At 43.0% G+C, this 19,392-nt stretch overlaps 1 protein-coding gene across 1 annotated transcript in view; it reads right to left on the reverse strand.

The window, feature by feature from the left end:
- The window catches only part of NUP214 (nucleoporin 214), a 36,900-nt gene that overhangs the window by 17,174 nt on the left and 334 nt on the right, over positions 1-19,392 (reverse strand). Inside the window, exons 2-24 of the mRNA XM_058818208.1 lie at positions 18,101-18,296; positions 17,290-17,441; positions 16,826-17,030; positions 16,287-16,357; positions 15,861-15,924; positions 15,493-15,596; positions 15,078-15,184; positions 14,864-14,930; positions 14,233-14,356; positions 12,242-12,403; positions 10,710-11,166; positions 9,235-9,410; positions 8,621-8,712; positions 8,218-8,307; positions 7,724-7,873; positions 7,358-7,516; positions 5,078-5,181; positions 4,412-4,591; positions 3,881-3,966; positions 3,699-3,782; positions 3,106-3,351; positions 2,262-2,426; positions 1,659-1,770 (exon numbers count right to left, since the gene is read on the reverse strand). Of these exons, the coding sequence (XP_058674191.1) occupies positions 1,659-1,770; positions 2,262-2,426; positions 3,106-3,351; positions 3,699-3,782; positions 3,881-3,966; positions 4,412-4,591; positions 5,078-5,181; positions 7,358-7,516; positions 7,724-7,873; positions 8,218-8,307; positions 8,621-8,712; positions 9,235-9,410; positions 10,710-11,166; positions 12,242-12,403; positions 14,233-14,356; positions 14,864-14,930; positions 15,078-15,184; positions 15,493-15,596; positions 15,861-15,924; positions 16,287-16,357; positions 16,826-17,030; positions 17,290-17,441; positions 18,101-18,296 (3,353 nt within the window). The remainder of the gene's footprint in view (positions 1-1,658; positions 1,771-2,261; positions 2,427-3,105; positions 3,352-3,698; positions 3,783-3,880; positions 3,967-4,411; positions 4,592-5,077; positions 5,182-7,357; positions 7,517-7,723; positions 7,874-8,217; positions 8,308-8,620; positions 8,713-9,234; positions 9,411-10,709; positions 11,167-12,241; positions 12,404-14,232; positions 14,357-14,863; positions 14,931-15,077; positions 15,185-15,492; positions 15,597-15,860; positions 15,925-16,286; positions 16,358-16,825; positions 17,031-17,289; positions 17,442-18,100; positions 18,297-19,392) is intronic.

Below are 19,392 nucleotides of genomic sequence, written 5' to 3' on the forward strand. Positions count from 1 at the left end.
CTCCAAAAGAACAAATCTGATTAGAGAATAAACCTCTTAAATGAATCAGCCACATTTAACAAAGGAAGTCTGTAAATGTGTTTAAACCTCTAGACTGAAATGATCAAGTCTTCTCCAGACACTCTTGTCTCTGAACAGAGTCAGGGCTTTCTATTTTACAGGGAGTTGATGAAAAATCAGCAGGTAAGGGGATTACAATTTTATGCCTAGTGGATAACAAATTTAAGCAGCTTCCTCCACAATGTGGAGTCCAGACACGTACATGCAATACTTAGAAATGCTGAGTAAGTTGGGAGGGGGTGGAGGGAGCATTTCCTGTCTTTGAAGTGCACTATAAACACTGACAAAGTCGTGGAAAGAACTGTGATAAAATTAATCTATATTCTACATTGTAAATTTGGTATTTTTGACCATGAAATACAAACCCCCAGACAATTGCTGCAGAATGGCAGCACCTCATGGGCTGCAGGATCTGACCTTGGCACTGTGGGGCACCAACAAATCAAATCAAGCTCCCTTTCTAAAAAGCTGAATCAAAGGAATTCCACCTTTTTTTTTTTTTTTTACAGTGAAAAGTAAACACACAAATGTGTGAAAGCCAGTGGTGATGCAACAATAGCAATTGTTCCAGGAACTGCACATACAGTTATATGGATAAAGCATTTGTAATTCCATATATAATCAGAGATATGTGATGAATTTATCCCTCTTCTTGCAGTAAGCCCAACTTTGCACAGACTTCTCAGTACTGCCCTGAACTGGCCATGCACTGCCCTGGTCTTAAGCAACAGCATGAACTTCAAGTTAAGACAGTTCCAAGGTCATCACAATGGCAGGGAAAAAGCTTAGTCCTAGGCTGGTGACAGAGCCTGGTGATAAGGAAGAAATCTCTGGAATGAGCTGAGCTGGCTGCTGTCTGCAGGAAGCAGAGTAGGGAAGCCAAGTGTTAGAGCTAACTCACAAGAAATGGTAACAAATTCAAGGTTAAATACCAGAAGTCAATGTTCCTAGTTTACTCCTGAGGAAGAGCCCTGCAGCTCTGAAAGGTTCCAAAGGGACTGACCCCTAGTGACACCCAACCTTGCAGTCAAAATTCTGGTGTCAAAACATTTGAGACAAGTTTCCAGAAAAGCCAGAGCACAGCTCTCCCTCCCTTCAGGGGGTAAATGTGGGAACAGACAGAAGAGGCATAACTCCAGAGAAGGTTCTCTCAGCAAAGGATGACAAAGTAGAAGGAAAACATCTGGACAGCCTGAAGTCACAGACCACACTCAGTGACAGAGGGCTGCAATTCCCTCACTGAAAGAGGTAGAATAGAGGTAGTGATTTGAGAGATACCAGGGCCAAATTTCATATTAGCAGTTAAACCACTGAATCCCAAAAGCAGAGGATGCACATAAATGCATTTCACAGACAAATGGAGAAGGAGGTTAATACTGGTCTCATCATTTGTTCAGGACAAGCCTTTAGCAATTCCTTGAATGACCTGCTAAGATCTTTCTTTCAACACACAAACCCAATACTCTTGTCTAAATGCACCCACTTCAGGTCTTACACAGGCAGACTCAGTAAAACACTGCTACTGCTCCCCACTGGCAGATGTGCTCCAGTGCAAATACTACCAAAGGGCACCAGAAAGAGAGGCAGCACTCACTCACCCTATAACTGCAGAGACTGCACTGCTGGACAGTGCACCAGACTTGAGTTCTCGAACGTTCACCACCTGAGGAACATTCTTCAGAGTTGATTCAGTCAAGGAGGTGCTCACAGCTTGAAGGAAAAGGAAAAAAAAAAAAGACAAAAAAAAAAAAAAAACAGATGTGAAGAAAAACTCTATATTAAGCATTTAATTTCATTCAGCATGGCCTGAATAATTCCAAGAAGGTCCATCCAAGATTCAAGAACATATATAGTGTACCTGGCCTGAAATATTTGGAACCTCAGATTTCATTAAGGACAAAAGTGGGCAGCAATCTATATAGTTGGTACATTTTTTGTTTGCTGAGCAAATCTACTATGAACTCTCTCTTACCAACATTGTAACATCTTCTGTTAACAGAAACGGGAATTTCTCAGGTATTCTGTACTAGCAGCTTACAGGAAAAAGGAAGACAAAGGAACACTGGATAGCTCAGAGGTGCGACAACTACAGATGTGTGCCACATTCTGTTTGATGATCTCCTCCTTTGAGAGCACTAAATCCCTGTGAAAGCCCCACTGAGCTGCTCAGAGGTCACTTGGGCAATTAGCCATCCTTTTACCTGGGGACTGGTTAGCAGCCATCTGCCTCTGCAGAGCTGCAGCAGCAGCTGCTTGTGGTGCTGGAACAGTGACAGTGGGAGCAGGGGCTCCATGCTTCACAGTCTTTGTTGCAAGCATTGTACTGTCTGCCCCTTGTGGGATGATTCTGTTTGAAGATGCAGGCACTAAAAATAAAACAAATTAACAAAAGTATTAGTTAAATGTTTCTCTATAAATCAGGGAGTCTTTGGAAGCCTTTGCTGAGCTGCAGTTCCTCTAAGTACACAGCTTCCTTCTGACAGGACTCATGTGCAGGCCATTCAAACAATCAACACAATCTGTCCCTGGCAGATTTTGGTATATCCCAAGAAATTTAGTCAGTCTCAATAGATGTAATTTCAATACACTAGAGGATTTCCAATTTGCTGTAACAGACACTTCTGCTGACACCTTATTTCTCTCTCTGGCTGCAGAGATTAAAGAAACCTCTCTTGCACAAGGAAAACTGAATGTATGCAAATGCAGCTCTTACTGAGACTTGCTGGGCTCAGACCTCCTAACCCTGGCCACAGATGCAGCAGTACTCCAGCTTCTTAGGCTTTGGGCAATATTTTAGCTCACTGAAATTTGAAAGAAGCAGGCTATCACAAAAACACAATCAGTGAGTTAAGGTGTTTTAGTGCCTTTAGCTCAAGTTCATGAGGTTACAAAGCCACTCTGTTACTGCTCCTGGGAACCTGGCAAAGTAAATGTGTATCCTGCAGTCTCATTTCTCCAGGGCCTGAAGCACTGGCAATGGATAACACAGTAGTTAAAGCTACTCACAAGACCACATTGAGAAGAGACACTGCAAACACGACTCACACAAAGTACCCAGGGAGAGGTGCTGTTTCCCAAAGGATGGAGACTGAGCCATCAAGCCAGGCTGGACTGAGGGAGTTCGGACCACGGGAGCATGACGAGGGACCTGGACTGGGGCAGCCTCTTCTTCCTGGTCCACTGCTTGGGAATCATCATTCTCCAGTGACTGGGAAACTGAGGATGTTGAGCTGACTTCATCCAAATCTTCATAATATCTTGTGGACAAGAAGGCAGATCGGGACAAACTTGCTGCAACATCAAAACCAAAATTCAGTATTAAGTTGAGGGAACCATCCAGTGTAACAGCCATGACAAATGCACCCTAGGACAGTCACCTATTGGCTTGTTTAACTCATACATTTAAGATTTGACTTCTTAACTGCCTGCAAAGGCAGCCTTCAACCAGACAGCAACTGAAGGCAAGTCCTTCTGAGAGCAGATGGGAGAACAGGAAAGGAGAAGTAGGGGGCTGAGTAGTCAAAAGCTAATTTCAGGTCTCAGTCCCACAGCAAGTAAGTCACCCTCCCAGAAAGAGTGAGACTTTATAGAAGTGACTATAGAAGCATATCAGACTTCTATAGTCACTAAAGGCTTACCTGGAGCTGTAGACCTAATTGGTGGAGTTTTCCTCTTGGCTAGAAAATTCCTCAGCTGTGCCTGCTTCACTGGGGATAACTTAGCTGGAAAATGGAAGGCAGTTATTAGTCTACAGTCAAACTGCAAGTAAAAAAAAAAAAAAGGTAATTCACATTTATGGCAGGAAGAAAGAATAAATTACCAGGTGCTTTGGGCAGAGGTTTTGCATGTGATTTCAAAGTGGTTTTCATCAAATCGTTGCGCAGGCTTTCAAGGTCACTGTCAAAACTGGGACAAGGCAGAGAAGTGAAAAAACAGCAGCAGAAAAAAGAAGCCAACCAAAGCAGGAACAAAACTGGGCCAAAGTAGCCACTAGAACCACTGGCATATTTAGAAGAACAATTGGCTCCTCTAGATACTGTGTGATGCACCTTTAACTATTTTGGAAACTTCAATTCTTCCCCTGAAGTCAGACAGACAACCAGCAGTATCTCAGCCTGGAGGCTCAATTATCCCATTTACTAAAAAACTTGTTAAACTTTTAGGGGAAATTTCTGCTAAGTATCACACAGTGTCCACGAATACAACCAATGAACTTCTGTATTACCTGGGCATGGTTTAGTATAATCTTCAGAACATCCTGTCCTCCCGTACCATGCCCACAAAACATCATTGTCTGGAGGATGCACATTACTGGGGGCAAGAGAGAGGGAGGAATTCATGTTTCACACACCTCTGAGCACTGTTGAGAGGTGAATCACTGGGAACACTCCACTGAGATGTCTGGTTGTAGAGGCGCAGCTGCTGCAGGCTGTTCACCAGGTGGTTCAGCCTCTTCCTCTGCTGGTTGATGATTTCCCGGTTGTTTGCCAGGGTGTTGAACAAAGTCTCTCGCTCAGGGACTATCAGACGCCTGCAGAGACCAGACCAAGAGACAGGGATAAGGATCATTCTGTGCATCTGGGGCACAGGCAGCAAGCAAACACCAATGGTTTGGTGGTTCTGGCTACTGAAACTCAAGGTCAATCTCCAAAGCAGTTCAGTTCATTTCAAATACAGATTTCTCCTTTGAATGTGCAGTTTATTTCTTTAGCTCATTTGCTTTAAGATGCTTTATCTATTAGAAAGGTTTAATTAGCTGCCATCAATGAATTTCTGCAAAACTTAGTTTGTTTCTACAAGCACTATTTACACTGTACAGAGACACAACAAGCTTATAACATGTACAAAGCCAGAGAGTCTGAACCTATGGCTCCCATTAGGTGTCTGAGACAAGCTTCATTTGCAGATCCCTCAAAAAAAAAAAAAAATCACACTTTTAAATAGAAAAAGGTCTTTATCTGTTAATTATAGACTAATTCCCAATTCACAGATGTAGTTCTGTACTCCAGTTCCTTACTTCTGCTTTCTCTTCTGTTCCAGGTGCCGGTCCCACTCCAAATCCAGGACGTCGTTCACATCCTGAACAGCAAACTTCACGTACTGGTGCAAGCGCCGGATTTCCTGCCATGAAAAATAAAGTGAGCTTTAAATTCATTTCAGATATTTCAGTTGAAGAAGATGAAGACTCTTTGGGCTCATTCAGTCCAAGCCATAGAACACTTGCCTGTATTTCTGCCTGGAGATTTTTGCCAGCACAACAGAACCCAACACGGTGAAAATTTATGTAACAATCAATAGGGTACACATTGTCCAAGGTTTGCCCTGGACATTTCACCTCAGCTCTCAACTAAGAGAAATACTGTCCATAATTATTTGCAAAACACTGCCAGGTCTTTACAAAAAGGATTTTACAAACCCCAGGCATTATACAAAACAATTCTTATTTCAAATGCCACTTCCAGAGCATGAGTCATTTGGTCCCATCTTACAACACTGAAACTTCTAACAATTATAAGTGATCAAAGCTTTGCAGGCTGCTCACACGGCTCTAGAATATCAGCATTCACAGACTATGATTCATGAAAGCACTCACAAATGCTTACACATCCCACAGTAAGGCAAGGAATTAATTTGACTTTTATAGGTAGGAAAATAAAAGTAAGTAAAAAGCAAGGACAGAGAGTAAAGTGACTTATCCATGACCACACAGCTGCACAACTGCAGCTATGCCAGAGACCTCTGGCCCCAAGCTCTGCTCCCTAAACAAACCCAGAGCTCAGTCTCATTCCTGTGATCCCTCCTGCCTGGCATGGCACAGCCCTGGCTTGAACTCCAACCTTGTAAAATGGAAGTGGGAACTGTAGCTGGTTTCAGCTCATCTCAACAGAATGCTCACCTAAATACAATGAAGCAACCAAGGAACACAGCTTGAGAAGAATTCCACTATAATGCTCTCAAGATACAACATGGAATTCTAGTGGGACCTCTCCAACCTGAAAGCAAACCCAGTCCTGCTGTGGGCTTAGTGTTAAACACTGCCAAGCCCAGGCTTCCTTTCCCCAGCACCTATGTGGCAGCAACTCTCTGGATACCAAACTGGTAGAGCTGGACATCAGAAAAGTCTCAGGGTATTGAAAACTTCATGAAAACTAAGACACAAAGCTGCCTAAGGGAGCTTTTCTCACCCAGGAGAATGGGGATGATGCAGACTAAGCAAAATTTCAGAGTCAGCACACAGCTTTCTCAAAGCAAACTTCCACAAAGTTGACCCAAAAGCTCTCTCATTCCATTCAAATCCACTTCCACTTCTCTCCCACTGTGTTCTACTTTCCTCATGGTCCTTTCTCTACACAGTGAAACACATACTTCAAGATTATCATCTCTCTGAAGTCACAGGCTTAAGCTTCAAATGTCACAGCGACATGCTGGACATCAAAGCAGCAATTAAGACTGTGAATCAGTCAACAGAATCCAGGTGAAGATTAGAGATCAGACTTAAAAGAAATTACTTTGTGTCAGCTGATTTCCAATAACTACATGCATGGTCTTGATACTTAATGCCACAAAGATGACATTCAATTATGCCTTCAACCTGCCAGTCAAACCTCTTGAGGGGAACTTATCAGTGTATAAAAGACCAAGTATCATTTGTAGGGCACATTCACTCTATTTTGCTTAGGGTTAAATAGCCTTCATCACCAGAGCTGCAACAAAAAGTGCTTCACCCCTGCTTTCTTTCTTGTCTTTGAAAGCTTCTTTATGTACTGCTGGTTATTTTCCTTTGTGCCCCAGCTTTCAGAATATCATTAAGCTTTATGCTCCACCATCCATGAAATTAACCACACAATTCTGTAAGTCATAATAAATCATCAAATTGTTCCACAAGGCACTTGCTGAAGATAAAAATAATTCTAAGAACTCTTCTATAAAGTGTAGGAAAAAACTCAACACTCTTTTAACTAAATCCCTGAGCAAACACTACAGGCTGAGAAGGAACAGGATGTCAAGAGTCACATTCTAAGATTAGAAGACTTAGATCTCAGGTGAACTACATCCACTTCAGGAGGAGTTTTGAATCATCACTGCAAATGGCAACAACAGAGAGGAGCTTCAGGAGAGGATTTCCAGCAGCTCTTGCAAACTCATGGAAACCAAAGCTCCCCACACATTTACTAGACTATTTACTGAAACAGCAAATACTTAGGGCAGAACAAGAATGTTAGGAACTTGCACACACAAGCCTAAGTTTTATTTGATTTAAAGCTCTCTATCAGAAGTTGGCTGACATGATTCATACCTGAAGCTGTGCTTCACTCTTGGGATCCAAAGGTTTCTTATAGAGCAAGTGTAAATACCCCGAGCTACGATTCTGTTCGTTCTGTTCTTTAGCCTCTTCTACCCCTGCAAATCCCTCCAGCAGGGTTGTCTTCAGAATACTGATATCTCCATGAAGTGACTGCAAAGTGAAAAGATGGGACAAGGTTCAAGGTAACATTTTCTACAGCCATTTCTAGCACAAGGGCTCCTGCAAGCATCTATCTGTCTAAAAGCACAAAGGCAAATGCCCAGGTGTTCCCTCTACAGTTCAGGTGTAGAGGTGTAGGAGGAACATCAGGTGAGGAACAGTCACTGCTGGTTCACAGTTTGAAGACAGCCTGCTCACCTCTGTGGTCTCTTTAATTTCCAAGAGGAAGGTGTGAAGATCCTCTGACTCAGTCCTCAGCATCTTCATTTCCTCTGGAGTCCCAACTTGGAAACAGGCTTTGGAAGTCCTGGCCTTCAGCTCCTCCATCTCCTTTTGGAAATGTGCAATCTGCAAGGCCAAGTGGAAGAAAGGGCAGCCACTGAAAACACAGCAGGGACTGGAACAAATGTCTCAGCTCTTGGACCATGCCTCAACCACACCATAAACACTGATCACTTTGCAGCCAATGCAGGAAATTCTTCTTGAACATTAACAGGAAAGAATACTCCATCTTCTCAGCACAATGACTGAAGATGACTGAACAGGACACACAAATAACAACTACAAATCAGGCTGATCATCTTAGGAAAAATTTTCATTCTGATTCCTGAACTACTTACAGACACCATCAGAACACAGCTGAACTGAAGTGTTTGTGTGGCATTATGAAGAAAACTGCTTGAAAATCTTACCTCCTCCCTGATGCCTGCTATGACAGGGTCTGACTCCTTCCACTGGTGGGTCTGTTTCTCTAAAGCTGTGCTGGGGAGTGCTGATTTGCCCTGGGGAAAAAAAAAAAAAAAAAAGACAAAACCAAAACAAATATTAAGGATATATCCATTGTAACAGGGAGTTCAGAATATCAAAAAAGGCCTGGTGTTAAACTCCATTCAGACACTCTGGTTATAACAGGTAAAATACAGCTCTCTAAAGACATGCAGAAAACATTATTTAGAACCACAGATTTGCCACTGTTTCAAAATCAGAACTTAGCTAATTCTTTGACCAACATTAGTTCAGTCCAAAGAATTCTAAGCAATTCATGGGCCATGAAAAACATTCACCCTCCAAAGAAACCAGACAAGTTCCTGTTACCTGAGCAGAGCTTGGTTTTGCTGCTGATGGGGTGACTTTGGCTGTCTTCTGTACCAAGGAAGCTGAAGGAGGATTTTGAGCAGGACGTGCCACTGGAATTTAATAAGAACAACAGAAATGGATGAAGTTAAACAAAGCTTGAGGAAACAGGCAGTGATGAGAAACAATCAGCATTATCAAATCCAAAAGCAGTAGTGCTATGGGCCCCAATGCAAGAACACACCTTCCTCAGGTGCCTTTTCACTTCCATTCAACTTCTCTTGTGACTGCTTTGAACTCTGGTCAATGCAGATGGAAGGTAAGGCACTGATTTGTGTGGCTGCCCAGAAACATTCAGAGCACTGAAAATGCCAGAACTTCTGGGTGAACTTCAGCAGCTGAATATAATTATTTCACACATGGCTCTTTGAGAAATAGAGCACAAATGGAAAAAATGCTCAGTTTCAAGACAAAGTGATTCACATCATGATGGTGTGCCAATCAGGAGGGCCTCTGGAGCAGGAAAAGCAGCAGGAAAAAATAAGCAAAAAGCCAAACGAAGCTCCCTGTGTCCTAAAACTTTTATAATGTTTTTCATAATGCTTTATTCCCAACAATAGGTATCAGACTCCTACCTGTGGCAGGCACAGGGGATGAAGTTTTCAGTGGTGTGGCAGGAGGGGCTGCAACAGGCATGGATTGGCTCAAAGAACCTCCAGGAGCAGTTTTGGAACTGGTTGAGAAGGAAAACATTGTGGAGGTGCTTTGCCCACTGCTGCTGGTGGGAGAAGAGGTGTCTACAGCACTGAACCTGCAACAGAATGAATAAATGAGTGAGTGAATGAATGAATAAATGAATGAGCACCCCCTGGGATCAGAACCACTCAAGCTGCAGATACAAAATCATGACTGTAACTTGTGGGATAGTGGGAAGGAGCCATTCAGGATAATTTCTGAATACATGGAACCACAGAGACTTCTATCTTAGATCCTCCCGTGAGCAAAAGCTAAATGCCAGCAAAAAATACTACCCTGCTTCAAATGCACCTCATAATTTTGTTCCAGCTATAGCAAATCTGAGCTGACCTTCACTGCACATCTCAGAGTAAGGCTCAAACAGAAATTCTATAGGAAAATATGAATTTCTGCTCATTTGCAAACTCAGCTCCTCAAGACAGCCAATTTAAATATTCAGCCAATTCACTGGTGTATCATTTGCTTTATACACAAAATATAAAAAGCCCTAAGAGCTCCCATCAGATTCTGGTGTAGTAAAGATTTTTCTAATTCAAAAAGAATCATTTAAACCATCAGAAATTTCTTTATGATGCATTTACATGAAAGTTCTTCTCCTTAAAAAGCAGCTCCAATTAACATAGCTCTGTGTTTTAAGCCACTTTTTCTAAAAATAAAGAGCAAGTCTCAGGAGTTGGAGGGAAGAGTGAGTATATGACATCTGAGAACACTCAAATCCATTTTACATGGCTTCTAATCAATATTAGTTTTGTTTTTTTTTTCCAGTCAGTGTGAACAAGCTTTGAAGATTCCAGATCCTGTGCTCAGTGAGCAAGTGTCCATTTAAGAATACAACCAAAAGGTCTGGCACCTTCTCTGCTGAACACAGAGTGGCAAAGCAATCCATCAGCTGTGGCTCCAGCTTCCTCTCAGGCTGGGGTAAGGAACCTTCAATAAACTGTCAGAGAAATTTGTACTATCACCACCCCACTCAAACAATTCCAGACAGAAGAGATTTCCCAGCAGTCCTCAGTCACGATTTGCATCAAACCAAGGCATGGAATCACTGTTTGATGCCTATGAAACAAAGATATAAAACCCCCCTAAGTCTCTGGCAATTTATCAGTCTAAATTTTTGGCACTGTCCCTTGACTAGTACACATGAACAAAATCTCTGCCATGGGAAGCACTGAGGGTTTCCACAGCCACAACACTCTTGGATAAAGAGGGGCTTCCTCAGTGCTTTCCTGGGAATGTGGGGAACTGCTGTCAGGGCAAAAAGCCAGACACCATCTTCAGAACTACCATATATTATCCATGCCTGCTGCAATTTAACATGTATCCAGCCCCTGCATTCAGTGCTGAATCTATTTACTTCTCATTGAGGTTCACTTTGACTGAAGAAGCTGAAGGTGCAAAAGATGACTTCTGTGCAGCAGGTGCTGTGGAGAGCAGTGGCCCAGGTGAGCTGTCTGCAGCTGGTTTAAAGTTCATGGAGCCAAAAGGAAAAGAGGTGGCAGGAGCTGCTGTAGTGCTGCCTGCAGAAGCAGGAGTCATGGATGCCTTGGAAGAAGCAGAGGAGAAGGAGAATGTTGCTAGTCCAGTCAGAGAAGGAGTCTGGCCTTGCTTGGAGGCATCAGTGGCAAAGGAATATGGTGGAGGATCACTGCCTGTGGAGCCAGGAGCCTTCACAGCTGGGGGCATGAAGGAAAAAACAGCTGCTCCACTCCCTGCTGGAGGCTGACTTGAGGTGGGCACAGTGGGAGCAGCAGCTGGGGCTGTGTCAGGCTTCAGAGAAGTTGGAGTTGTGGTTGGACTCGTGGCAGCACTCCCTGCAGGAACACAAATGGGAAAGGAGGAGGCTCATGGGGCTGCACTGAGTCATGGCAGAAGGTATTGCAAGGCTAAATCTGTTTGATATGGACAGCTCAGCACTGCTCCTCTCATTGGACAGTGAGGAAGAGAGATGGCAGAGCTGGGCTGGCAGTTCCCAATCCCAGCAAGTGATACAGAAACTGTACAAAGTCATGATCAATACAACAATCTGTTCAGATTAATGTTGTCTGCAGTTTCCTGTGAAAAAGCTTCACCTTCCTCCATTGATTTTGATGAGGTTCCTGCCATCTCAAATAAAATAAGCAGTAAGCATTCAAGTTAGCCAGCACTGCAGGAAGGCAGGCTGCCAAAAAGCAGCTTTCTGGCTGGGAAAGGAGAAGCAAATTTGGGCACAGGGGAGAAAATGGTGCATTTGCAATTATTTCTCTATGAATGCAGACAAGCAAAACAATCATCTTACCTGCCTACATCATACCACACAGCAACACATCTATAACTCAAACAAAACTACTCCCATTCACCTGCTGACACAATTTTCACAGTGCTGAGGAAAGCTTTAAATAGAATTTAAAAATAATTTTATTTAAATAGGATTTTTCTGCAGTCAAACACCTTAGTTCATATCATGACCTCCTGTGGCAAAACTATGGAGGAAAACCATCATCTCTCTGAAGTGTGCAGGCCATGTTCAGAGCTGGGCAAAGAGCCTCCTAAAACTGGTCTGGCCCTATTCTGCAAAATAGGGAAATTGCAGAAGAGATTGCACAGGGAAATCTAAATGCACAGCCTGTAAAGTGCTTGAGATCCCACAAACAAACTCCATGATCCTAGAGGTCTTTTCCAAACCAAATGATTCTGTGATTTGGTGAACAGGACTTGGTAATTTCATACTCATGCACCAAAGACAGAACAGTCCTGGAAGCTCAAAACACCCAAGAACTGCTCCCCATTATCATTATAAAGAAATAATATGTTTTCTGTCACCACATGTATCTGACTACTGAACTGACAAAGATCAGTATGACAAAGATCCACAAATCCCAGTGCTCCCCTGAGCCCTGGAGCACTCACCTGCTGCCTTTGGGACTCTCTCCCCTGCCACCTGCAGTGGCTCTGGGGTCACAATAAGTGACTTGACTCCTGGGTTTTGGTTGATCATGTGAAATGGGCAAAGCACACCATCCGTAGAGAGCAGGATCAGAACTGGAGCTGGAGCAAGGATCTTCTCATCACCTGCCAGAGACCACACATGTAAGTCCTGCAGTCAAAGCTTCCTATTCTGTTCCTGCTGGAATTGCCTCCTTCAATATTTCTTACATTTCTACCTTCTTGCTTTCATTTGCATTTTTGTTCCCTTGCTTCTCTGTCAGTGCTCAGATCTCTTCCTTTATCCTTTTGTATTCCTTTGTGTTTCTGACTTCATGTTTCATAAAAGAGTTGTTTGACAATTGAATGTCATCTCCTGAATGACAAAGCCCAACTTTCACCCATCAATTCCTGTGCCAAGCTTTTTCAGATTTTGAAGCAGTCATTTTTCCTCACTGATACTCTGCTCCCTCCTTCAATTCCTCTCAGCAATCCCCACATTCCATTGGGCCCTCCTCATTAACATTCATATGCATAAACTACAAAATGGAATTGCTACAGAGGAAGCTTTTTAACTTTAAAGAAAGCAAACATCAAACAAATATCCTCGTGATCTGAACCACTGACATAAAATACTTGTGTTTTATGCAGCTGCTTTGTGAGTCTGCTTCAGTACAAAAATTCTCAGAACAGTTAAAGGCTCCAGAACACTCTCTGTCTTTCTCAAATCCTGTAATAGTTTAACTGTGCCTAATTACATGCAAAAAACCAAACCCAACACATACAGAGTGTAGGAAAAATCTGCTATAATCATGGTGCTTTGTTTGTCAGGCACAGTGAACAGCCATTTTTCTTTACTATTGGTTCTTCAGGAAAACCATGCTAGGGAAGGGCTGTTTGCATTTGGGAACAAGCTCCAGGACAAATCAGGTTTCTCTGCAACCTAAACTTGCTGTGAACTGCAAAGCCAATTAATGTGTAGCCAAACTCTTGTGTCAGAACACAGAAAATGTATTAGCACAGAGCTTCTCCAAAAACCTTTTTAAAAACTCTGAGGCAGCATAACACAGGCTTTAAAAAATCTGTCCTGACAGATTTCTTAATCCAGTAACTGTATAGATTAACAGAGAAAAGGCTTCAAATTCAATTTGGCATTCAACTACAAATGTTTGACCTCAATTCCCTACTGCAGGTTTTTTTTCAGGTAAAGGTCTCAGTTAACTGGCACCCTCCTGCGCTCTTCAGGAACTCCTGACTGCAGTACCTTCCACTCTGCCTGAAGGCATCTCTATTTCCATCTGTCTCTGGCCTTCAAGGCAGAATTCTCAGAATTCACTGAGATGCAACACAATAGCTCAGATGTAGCTTCAGACTTTGACAAAATGCTTTGAAGGGCCTTCAGGCAGCACAGAAGGTACAGCAATAATGCAGCTGAGATGTGGAGCACAGCAGGGTTCAGGCAGTACAGACCTGAGCTTTAATGCAGAATTAAAACCTACGCATTCACCTCAGCAATCTTTGCTCTTTCTGGCTTTGAAACCAACCCACTTTTCCTTTAGATCCATGCAAATGTACTTGATACAAAACAGTTCTGCAAAAGGACATAAGTGACAAGAATAAAAAACACCTCATGGGCAGCCTGAAATCCCCAGTGTTGGAACACAACTCCTTTAAACTCACTAAAATGTCAGTTCTGGGGACAGATGTAACTCAGGAGCTTTGTTTGTCATGTCTGTTGGTGTCATATCGCAGGATGCTGAAAGCTCCAGGAAAAAAATGAATTTAACACTTCACCCCTGAATCCTTACACAGAAGTGAAGCCACGTGCTGTGGGTTTGGAATTAAAACAGCAGGAGATGTGTTGGTCTGCCTTTCAGAATGATCTCCCAGAACTCTGAGCACAAGGCTGCCCCTCAAGAACATCAAATATACTGAGATTTTTGGACTACCCCACAAGAAAGACAAACAAGACTTACTGATCACAATGGGCATGTTACTGGTGTAGTCCACAGCAACACCAACAGGCAGAGTGTCATCACTTTTATCTGTCAGAGGAAGTTCTGCTCTGCTTGAGTCCTCCAAAACCCACGATTCCCAGTTCTGCAAAAAGTAAAATTATTGCTACATCAGCTACTGCTTTCCTGTGACCAGCCTTCTTCAGCACTCCAGCCTACAACAGCTGAAACACCAGCTAGAGAGTAACTACTTAAATTTGTCAGATTAACAAATGCCAGAAAGATCAGGGTCCTTCACAGATTTCTGTGTGACTTCTCATGTATCACTGCATGTCAGAGGTCAGACATTTTTAATGCTTAACTTCAACTGATGACCCCACATCAATCACTTTATTATAGTGAGTTTGATCAAATTTTGCAAATAACAAAAAATAGACTTCTGGAACTTGATTCACAACACACATCTCTTGTTCACCTAAGAGTTATCTTCAGATTATGTACAATTTAGAAGCTTGTTTAGTTTTGGGATGTCTTAAAAAAATCATCATCTCATGGTATTCCAGGTCTTATACAGGTTATACCTGGGGAAAGAAAATGCATGTTTGCACAGATGCAACACAAAATACATTCCAAAATGGAGTAAAAATATTACCTGATCCCCCTGCCTGGCAAGAATGCTGACTTCTGTGGAAGCTGCTGAAGCTGCCAGAACTAGATCCCTGTAAGCATGGACACAAACAGGTTAAAACTAACATAACAGTCCACTGCAAGGTCAACAAAAAGGAGGAACACAATCTATGCAGAAGCACTGATGACTCAGACATGCATACCAAGGGAAGGACTTTGCCATGATTCCTGCCACTCACCATTCCTCCACAAAATTGAGGAAGTAATGATGTTGTCTCTCAGTGCAGCTCGTGTAGCACGGTTCCATGAAATTCACAAACTTCTCTGGTCGCTTCTCTTCCTTTTTCTGTAGGATCAACATTGATAATTTATCCTTCAATGCACCAACCAAGTGATCTCCCTTAAACTTGACAGTATCAGGGCACACCAATAACATCACAATTGGATCTCAGCAGAGAATAATTTACTCATTGATTTTCAGGTGGATCCTACTTCCTCCACTTAATCCCCCAACCTCAATCCCATGATTTACAGCACTACTAAACTCAAATTCTGTGTGGTGCCAACATCAACAATAAAAGTAACTCTCCATTGTCATGAAGAAGTCAGGAACAAGCAACAGACACTATTGTCATTGTGACTGCTGGCACTTACAGGCAATATGGCTATGACCACTTGTGGAGACATCTCCAGTGTCCCATCAGCCTCTGCATACACAATGGCAAAGACATAGGTGCCAATCCAAAGCACATCCAAAACTGAAAGAGAAAGCAAATACCTCAGCCAGAAACACTTTATAGTTAATATTTCCTTGTTGATTTTAACTGTGCACAGCACACAAAAGGAAATAACAAGCAAATGGCAACTAAACTCCTAAACTACCAAGCTTAAGAATCACAGAAAATCACACTGTAATTTCATAATCATTGCTATACAGGTGCTATAACTAAAGACAATAGGGGGAACAATGAGTAAAATACTTTGGAAGAGAAAACAAGTTAAAAAGTAATAAAAAGATGCACCTTTAACAGGATTGTCCGAGTCATAAAAGGGAGGACAAGGAATTACTTTCTTCTCCTGCAGATTCTGCAAATAAAACAACTCTTAAATATACAGAAAAGGCAATGAACAAATCCAATTGCAAGTTTTGCAGAAAGCCCAGAAAACTGGTTTAAAACTCACCCATTCTTTAACAATCATGGGCCACTCTGAAATCATGACTTCAGTGACCAGTGCAAACCTTAAACTAAACCAAGTATTGGCCTAAGACACTTGAATATTACTGAAGCACTTGGGTAGCATCACATGGCTCACACCATGTGCCACCTAACCAGATTCTGGAGTTTGTGATACAAAAACCAATCTACCAACCAAAGAAAGACCAACCAACAACCCAAACATATTTTAAACTCCTGAAATCATAAGGCCTTAACACCACCAATACTCACAGGCAGATATTGCACCACAGTGCCATTTTGCCTCCCTGCAGCCAGTTGTTTTCCCTTTGGGCTCCAACACACTAGGCAAAAAAAGAGAAAATTTCATTAGCCCTGAGGAACTGGAGATGCCCCACAAAAAGAGGGCAAATAAATTAAAACTGCTATTTTTTTAACTGAAAGAAAAAAAATAATCTGAATCAAACAAGGCATCATCCAGTCACAGAGAAGGCAGGACTATACAGGTCAAAGCCCAACAGGTGATGATGCTTATTTGCATGTTTTCCTGGAAATGAGTCAAGCCTGAGATAGCACAAACCACAGGTGGGCACGTTTGGTAACTCACAAGACTCAGCTGCTGCAATCAACTGGGAAAGAGTAATTCCACTGCAACACATTTTCTGAGTCTCACTGAGTTTAAACCCTTCCTTTTTGAGAAGAATTTTAAGAAACCTCCTCCTGAGGCAAACAACCTGTGTTTATACACCTCTCAATCAATGTCTCCTCTTTAATGTTCAAGATTCTGAGTGCCCTCCAAGGCTGCCACTCACCAGATGTGACAGCAGCAGAGGATGGGAGTGTGGCATAGACCTTCACAGAGTCTGTGACCTGCAGCACGGAGATGCTGCCATCGGACAGACAGACGGCCACCATGGTGGGACTGGCAGGGTTCCACTTCAGGTCATTGACCATGGCTGCACCTCCTGAGTCCTTGGCCAGTTTGTGACAAGCAAATGCATGTTTCTGCTGTTTTGCCTTTTGGGGAAGACAAATACACAGGACAGTCAAAGTGGAGCACAAAACCAAACTCTCCTGAAGCCACAGCTCAAAGCAGTTTTGACTTATAAGTCTATAAATTAATGATAAAAACAAGCAGATTTTGAGAAACTCCTGTACAAGACAACCCTCAGAGAGACAGAAAATCCCACCCCAGCTACACCTCTCCTCTGCTGCATTCTGAAAAAAAAAATCCAAGCCCCAAACCAAAGGCAAACCCACTTGGCATAGGCTGTACCTGATTTAGGAATGTGCGGACATCAAAAAAGCTGATGAAGGACCCAACCTCACTGGACATCATACAGACAGACAGGGTGAGATTGTCACAGCTCAGAGCCAGGTGCTGCATAGGAAACTTCATGGGAACCAGAGTACTCTGAATACTCTCCACTTGAAACACAAAAGGAAAGGAAGATGGAATGAAGGGGACAAATTTAAATAGCAGGAATTGTTCTTGTAAAATGAGACAACAAATTTATGCAATAATCTTCAGTCCTATGAACAGCAGTTATTAAAAGTAACATGTAGAAAAACTGAATGAAAGCAAATCCCTTGATCTGTATCAATACAATCTTGAGAGATGCCAAATTTCTAAAAAAAGAAAATGCCACCTTACTTCCTCAGTAACCTGAGTAATAATAAGTGGAAAGATTTTTGGCTTTATTCATGTATGTAGAGAATGGAACAGTTACTAAGGAGAATGAAAACCATTCTGCACTCAGGTGGTGGAACAGTGGTTGCTTCTCCTCTCCTGGACAGTAATTTAGCCAGAGTGGGTAACTCAGTGTGAAAGCTGCCTCAGTGTGTCCCTCAAATCTCACACATCCCTGACACATGCACAGGCTCACAGCTCAAAGAATGGCTACCAACCATTGTTCCTGCCTTCCTACACAAGAAAATGTGGCAATTCAAATGCCTGACAGAGAATGGCAAGGACTGTAACATGTATCAGAAACCAAGAGTTCCATGTCATAAACCCCTACAAACCTGTCTCTGCCAAACCCGTGAGATTTAAGTGTGTCTTACCGTGAGATTTAAGTGTGTCTTACCAATTTTATTGGGATCTTCTCCTGGCTGTTTCTGCATGAGAAGATCTCTGGTGTGGAAGATCTGCAGGCTGGTCCCTCCTCCAGCAAAGACCAGCCCATATTTGTTGGACACTGCGAGGAGGCTGGAGCGCTCTTTGGGGAGGTCATCAGGAGAATCAAAGATGCGAACCTTCTTCAGTGCTCTGAACTGAAAATCCTGTTTGGGAGAGTTGGGAAGAGGCTGCTCACATGCTGCCCAAGAGGAACAATTTGCTTTGGCTTCTCTATCCTGCACACCCAGGCAGGCTCTGGCCACTCCATCACATTTTCTGTCTCATCCATAAAAGACTGAGATCACACCACTTTTTTTTTTTTTCCCATTGGTTAAATCTTTCTTGTACCCAGTGCTTGTGTTCATAAAATCTGCCTGGGATATCTGACCTTCTCAGGAGCACACCAAAACCAGCCAAGGGATACAAAGAGAAAGGAATAAAGAAAAGATGGGACAGGACTGAACAAAACTTGCTGCTACAGGTACACATTTGCCAACCTACATGCCAGTAACTCCAGTCAAGCACCTGAGTTATTCCCAAATAACTGCCACTAAATAAGGACATTCCTGCAATCTGAGGAGGATGTAGGAACTCAGAAGCTTCTGCAAAGCAAACAGCCCAACCACCCTGTCTATGAGGGCAGAAGGCATCTGCATAAAGATCCATAATCACCCCAGGAATCTGTTCCCCCATGTCCCTTCTCACAGTAACACTGTGAGACACAGTGACACAGGATGGGCTAGGCTGGCTCCACACAGCAACACTCCAGCTCACACTGCCCCACAGCCACACATTCCCAAACCACGAGATCCCAGCACAAGGCATGCTGACAGAAGGACTTAGAAACATATCACTCTTCTTCCAAAACAAGGTTCCTCCAACTCTCCTTCATCCCTGAAACTGCTCAAGAACGAGGCTTGGAGCAACCTGGTCTGCTGGAAGGCGTCCCTGCCCATGGCAGGGTTTATTAGGATTCCTTCCAACCCAAACCATTCTGTGATTTCCTCCCCAGGCATTAAACACCCCTCTACACCAAGGCCATGCCAGCCTTCACTTTTCCACCCCACAGGCTTGTACCACGGTATACCAGAGAGTCCCCAAATATTTGGAAGTCCTCAAGATTGCCCAGAAAGGCTGCGGAGTGTTCCTCACTGGAGATATTCCCGACCCGTTTGGACACAATCCTGTGCTGTGTGCTCTGGGACGAACCAGTCAGAGCAGGGAGGTTTGCCCAGATGACCACTGTGGTCCCTTCCAGCC

Source organism: Ammospiza caudacuta, chromosome 21 (genome assembly GCF_027887145.1).
Source record: "Ammospiza caudacuta isolate bAmmCau1 chromosome 21, bAmmCau1.pri, whole genome shotgun sequence".
In the NCBI taxonomy this organism is placed as follows: Eukaryota; Metazoa; Chordata; class Aves; order Passeriformes; family Passerellidae; genus Ammospiza; species Ammospiza caudacuta.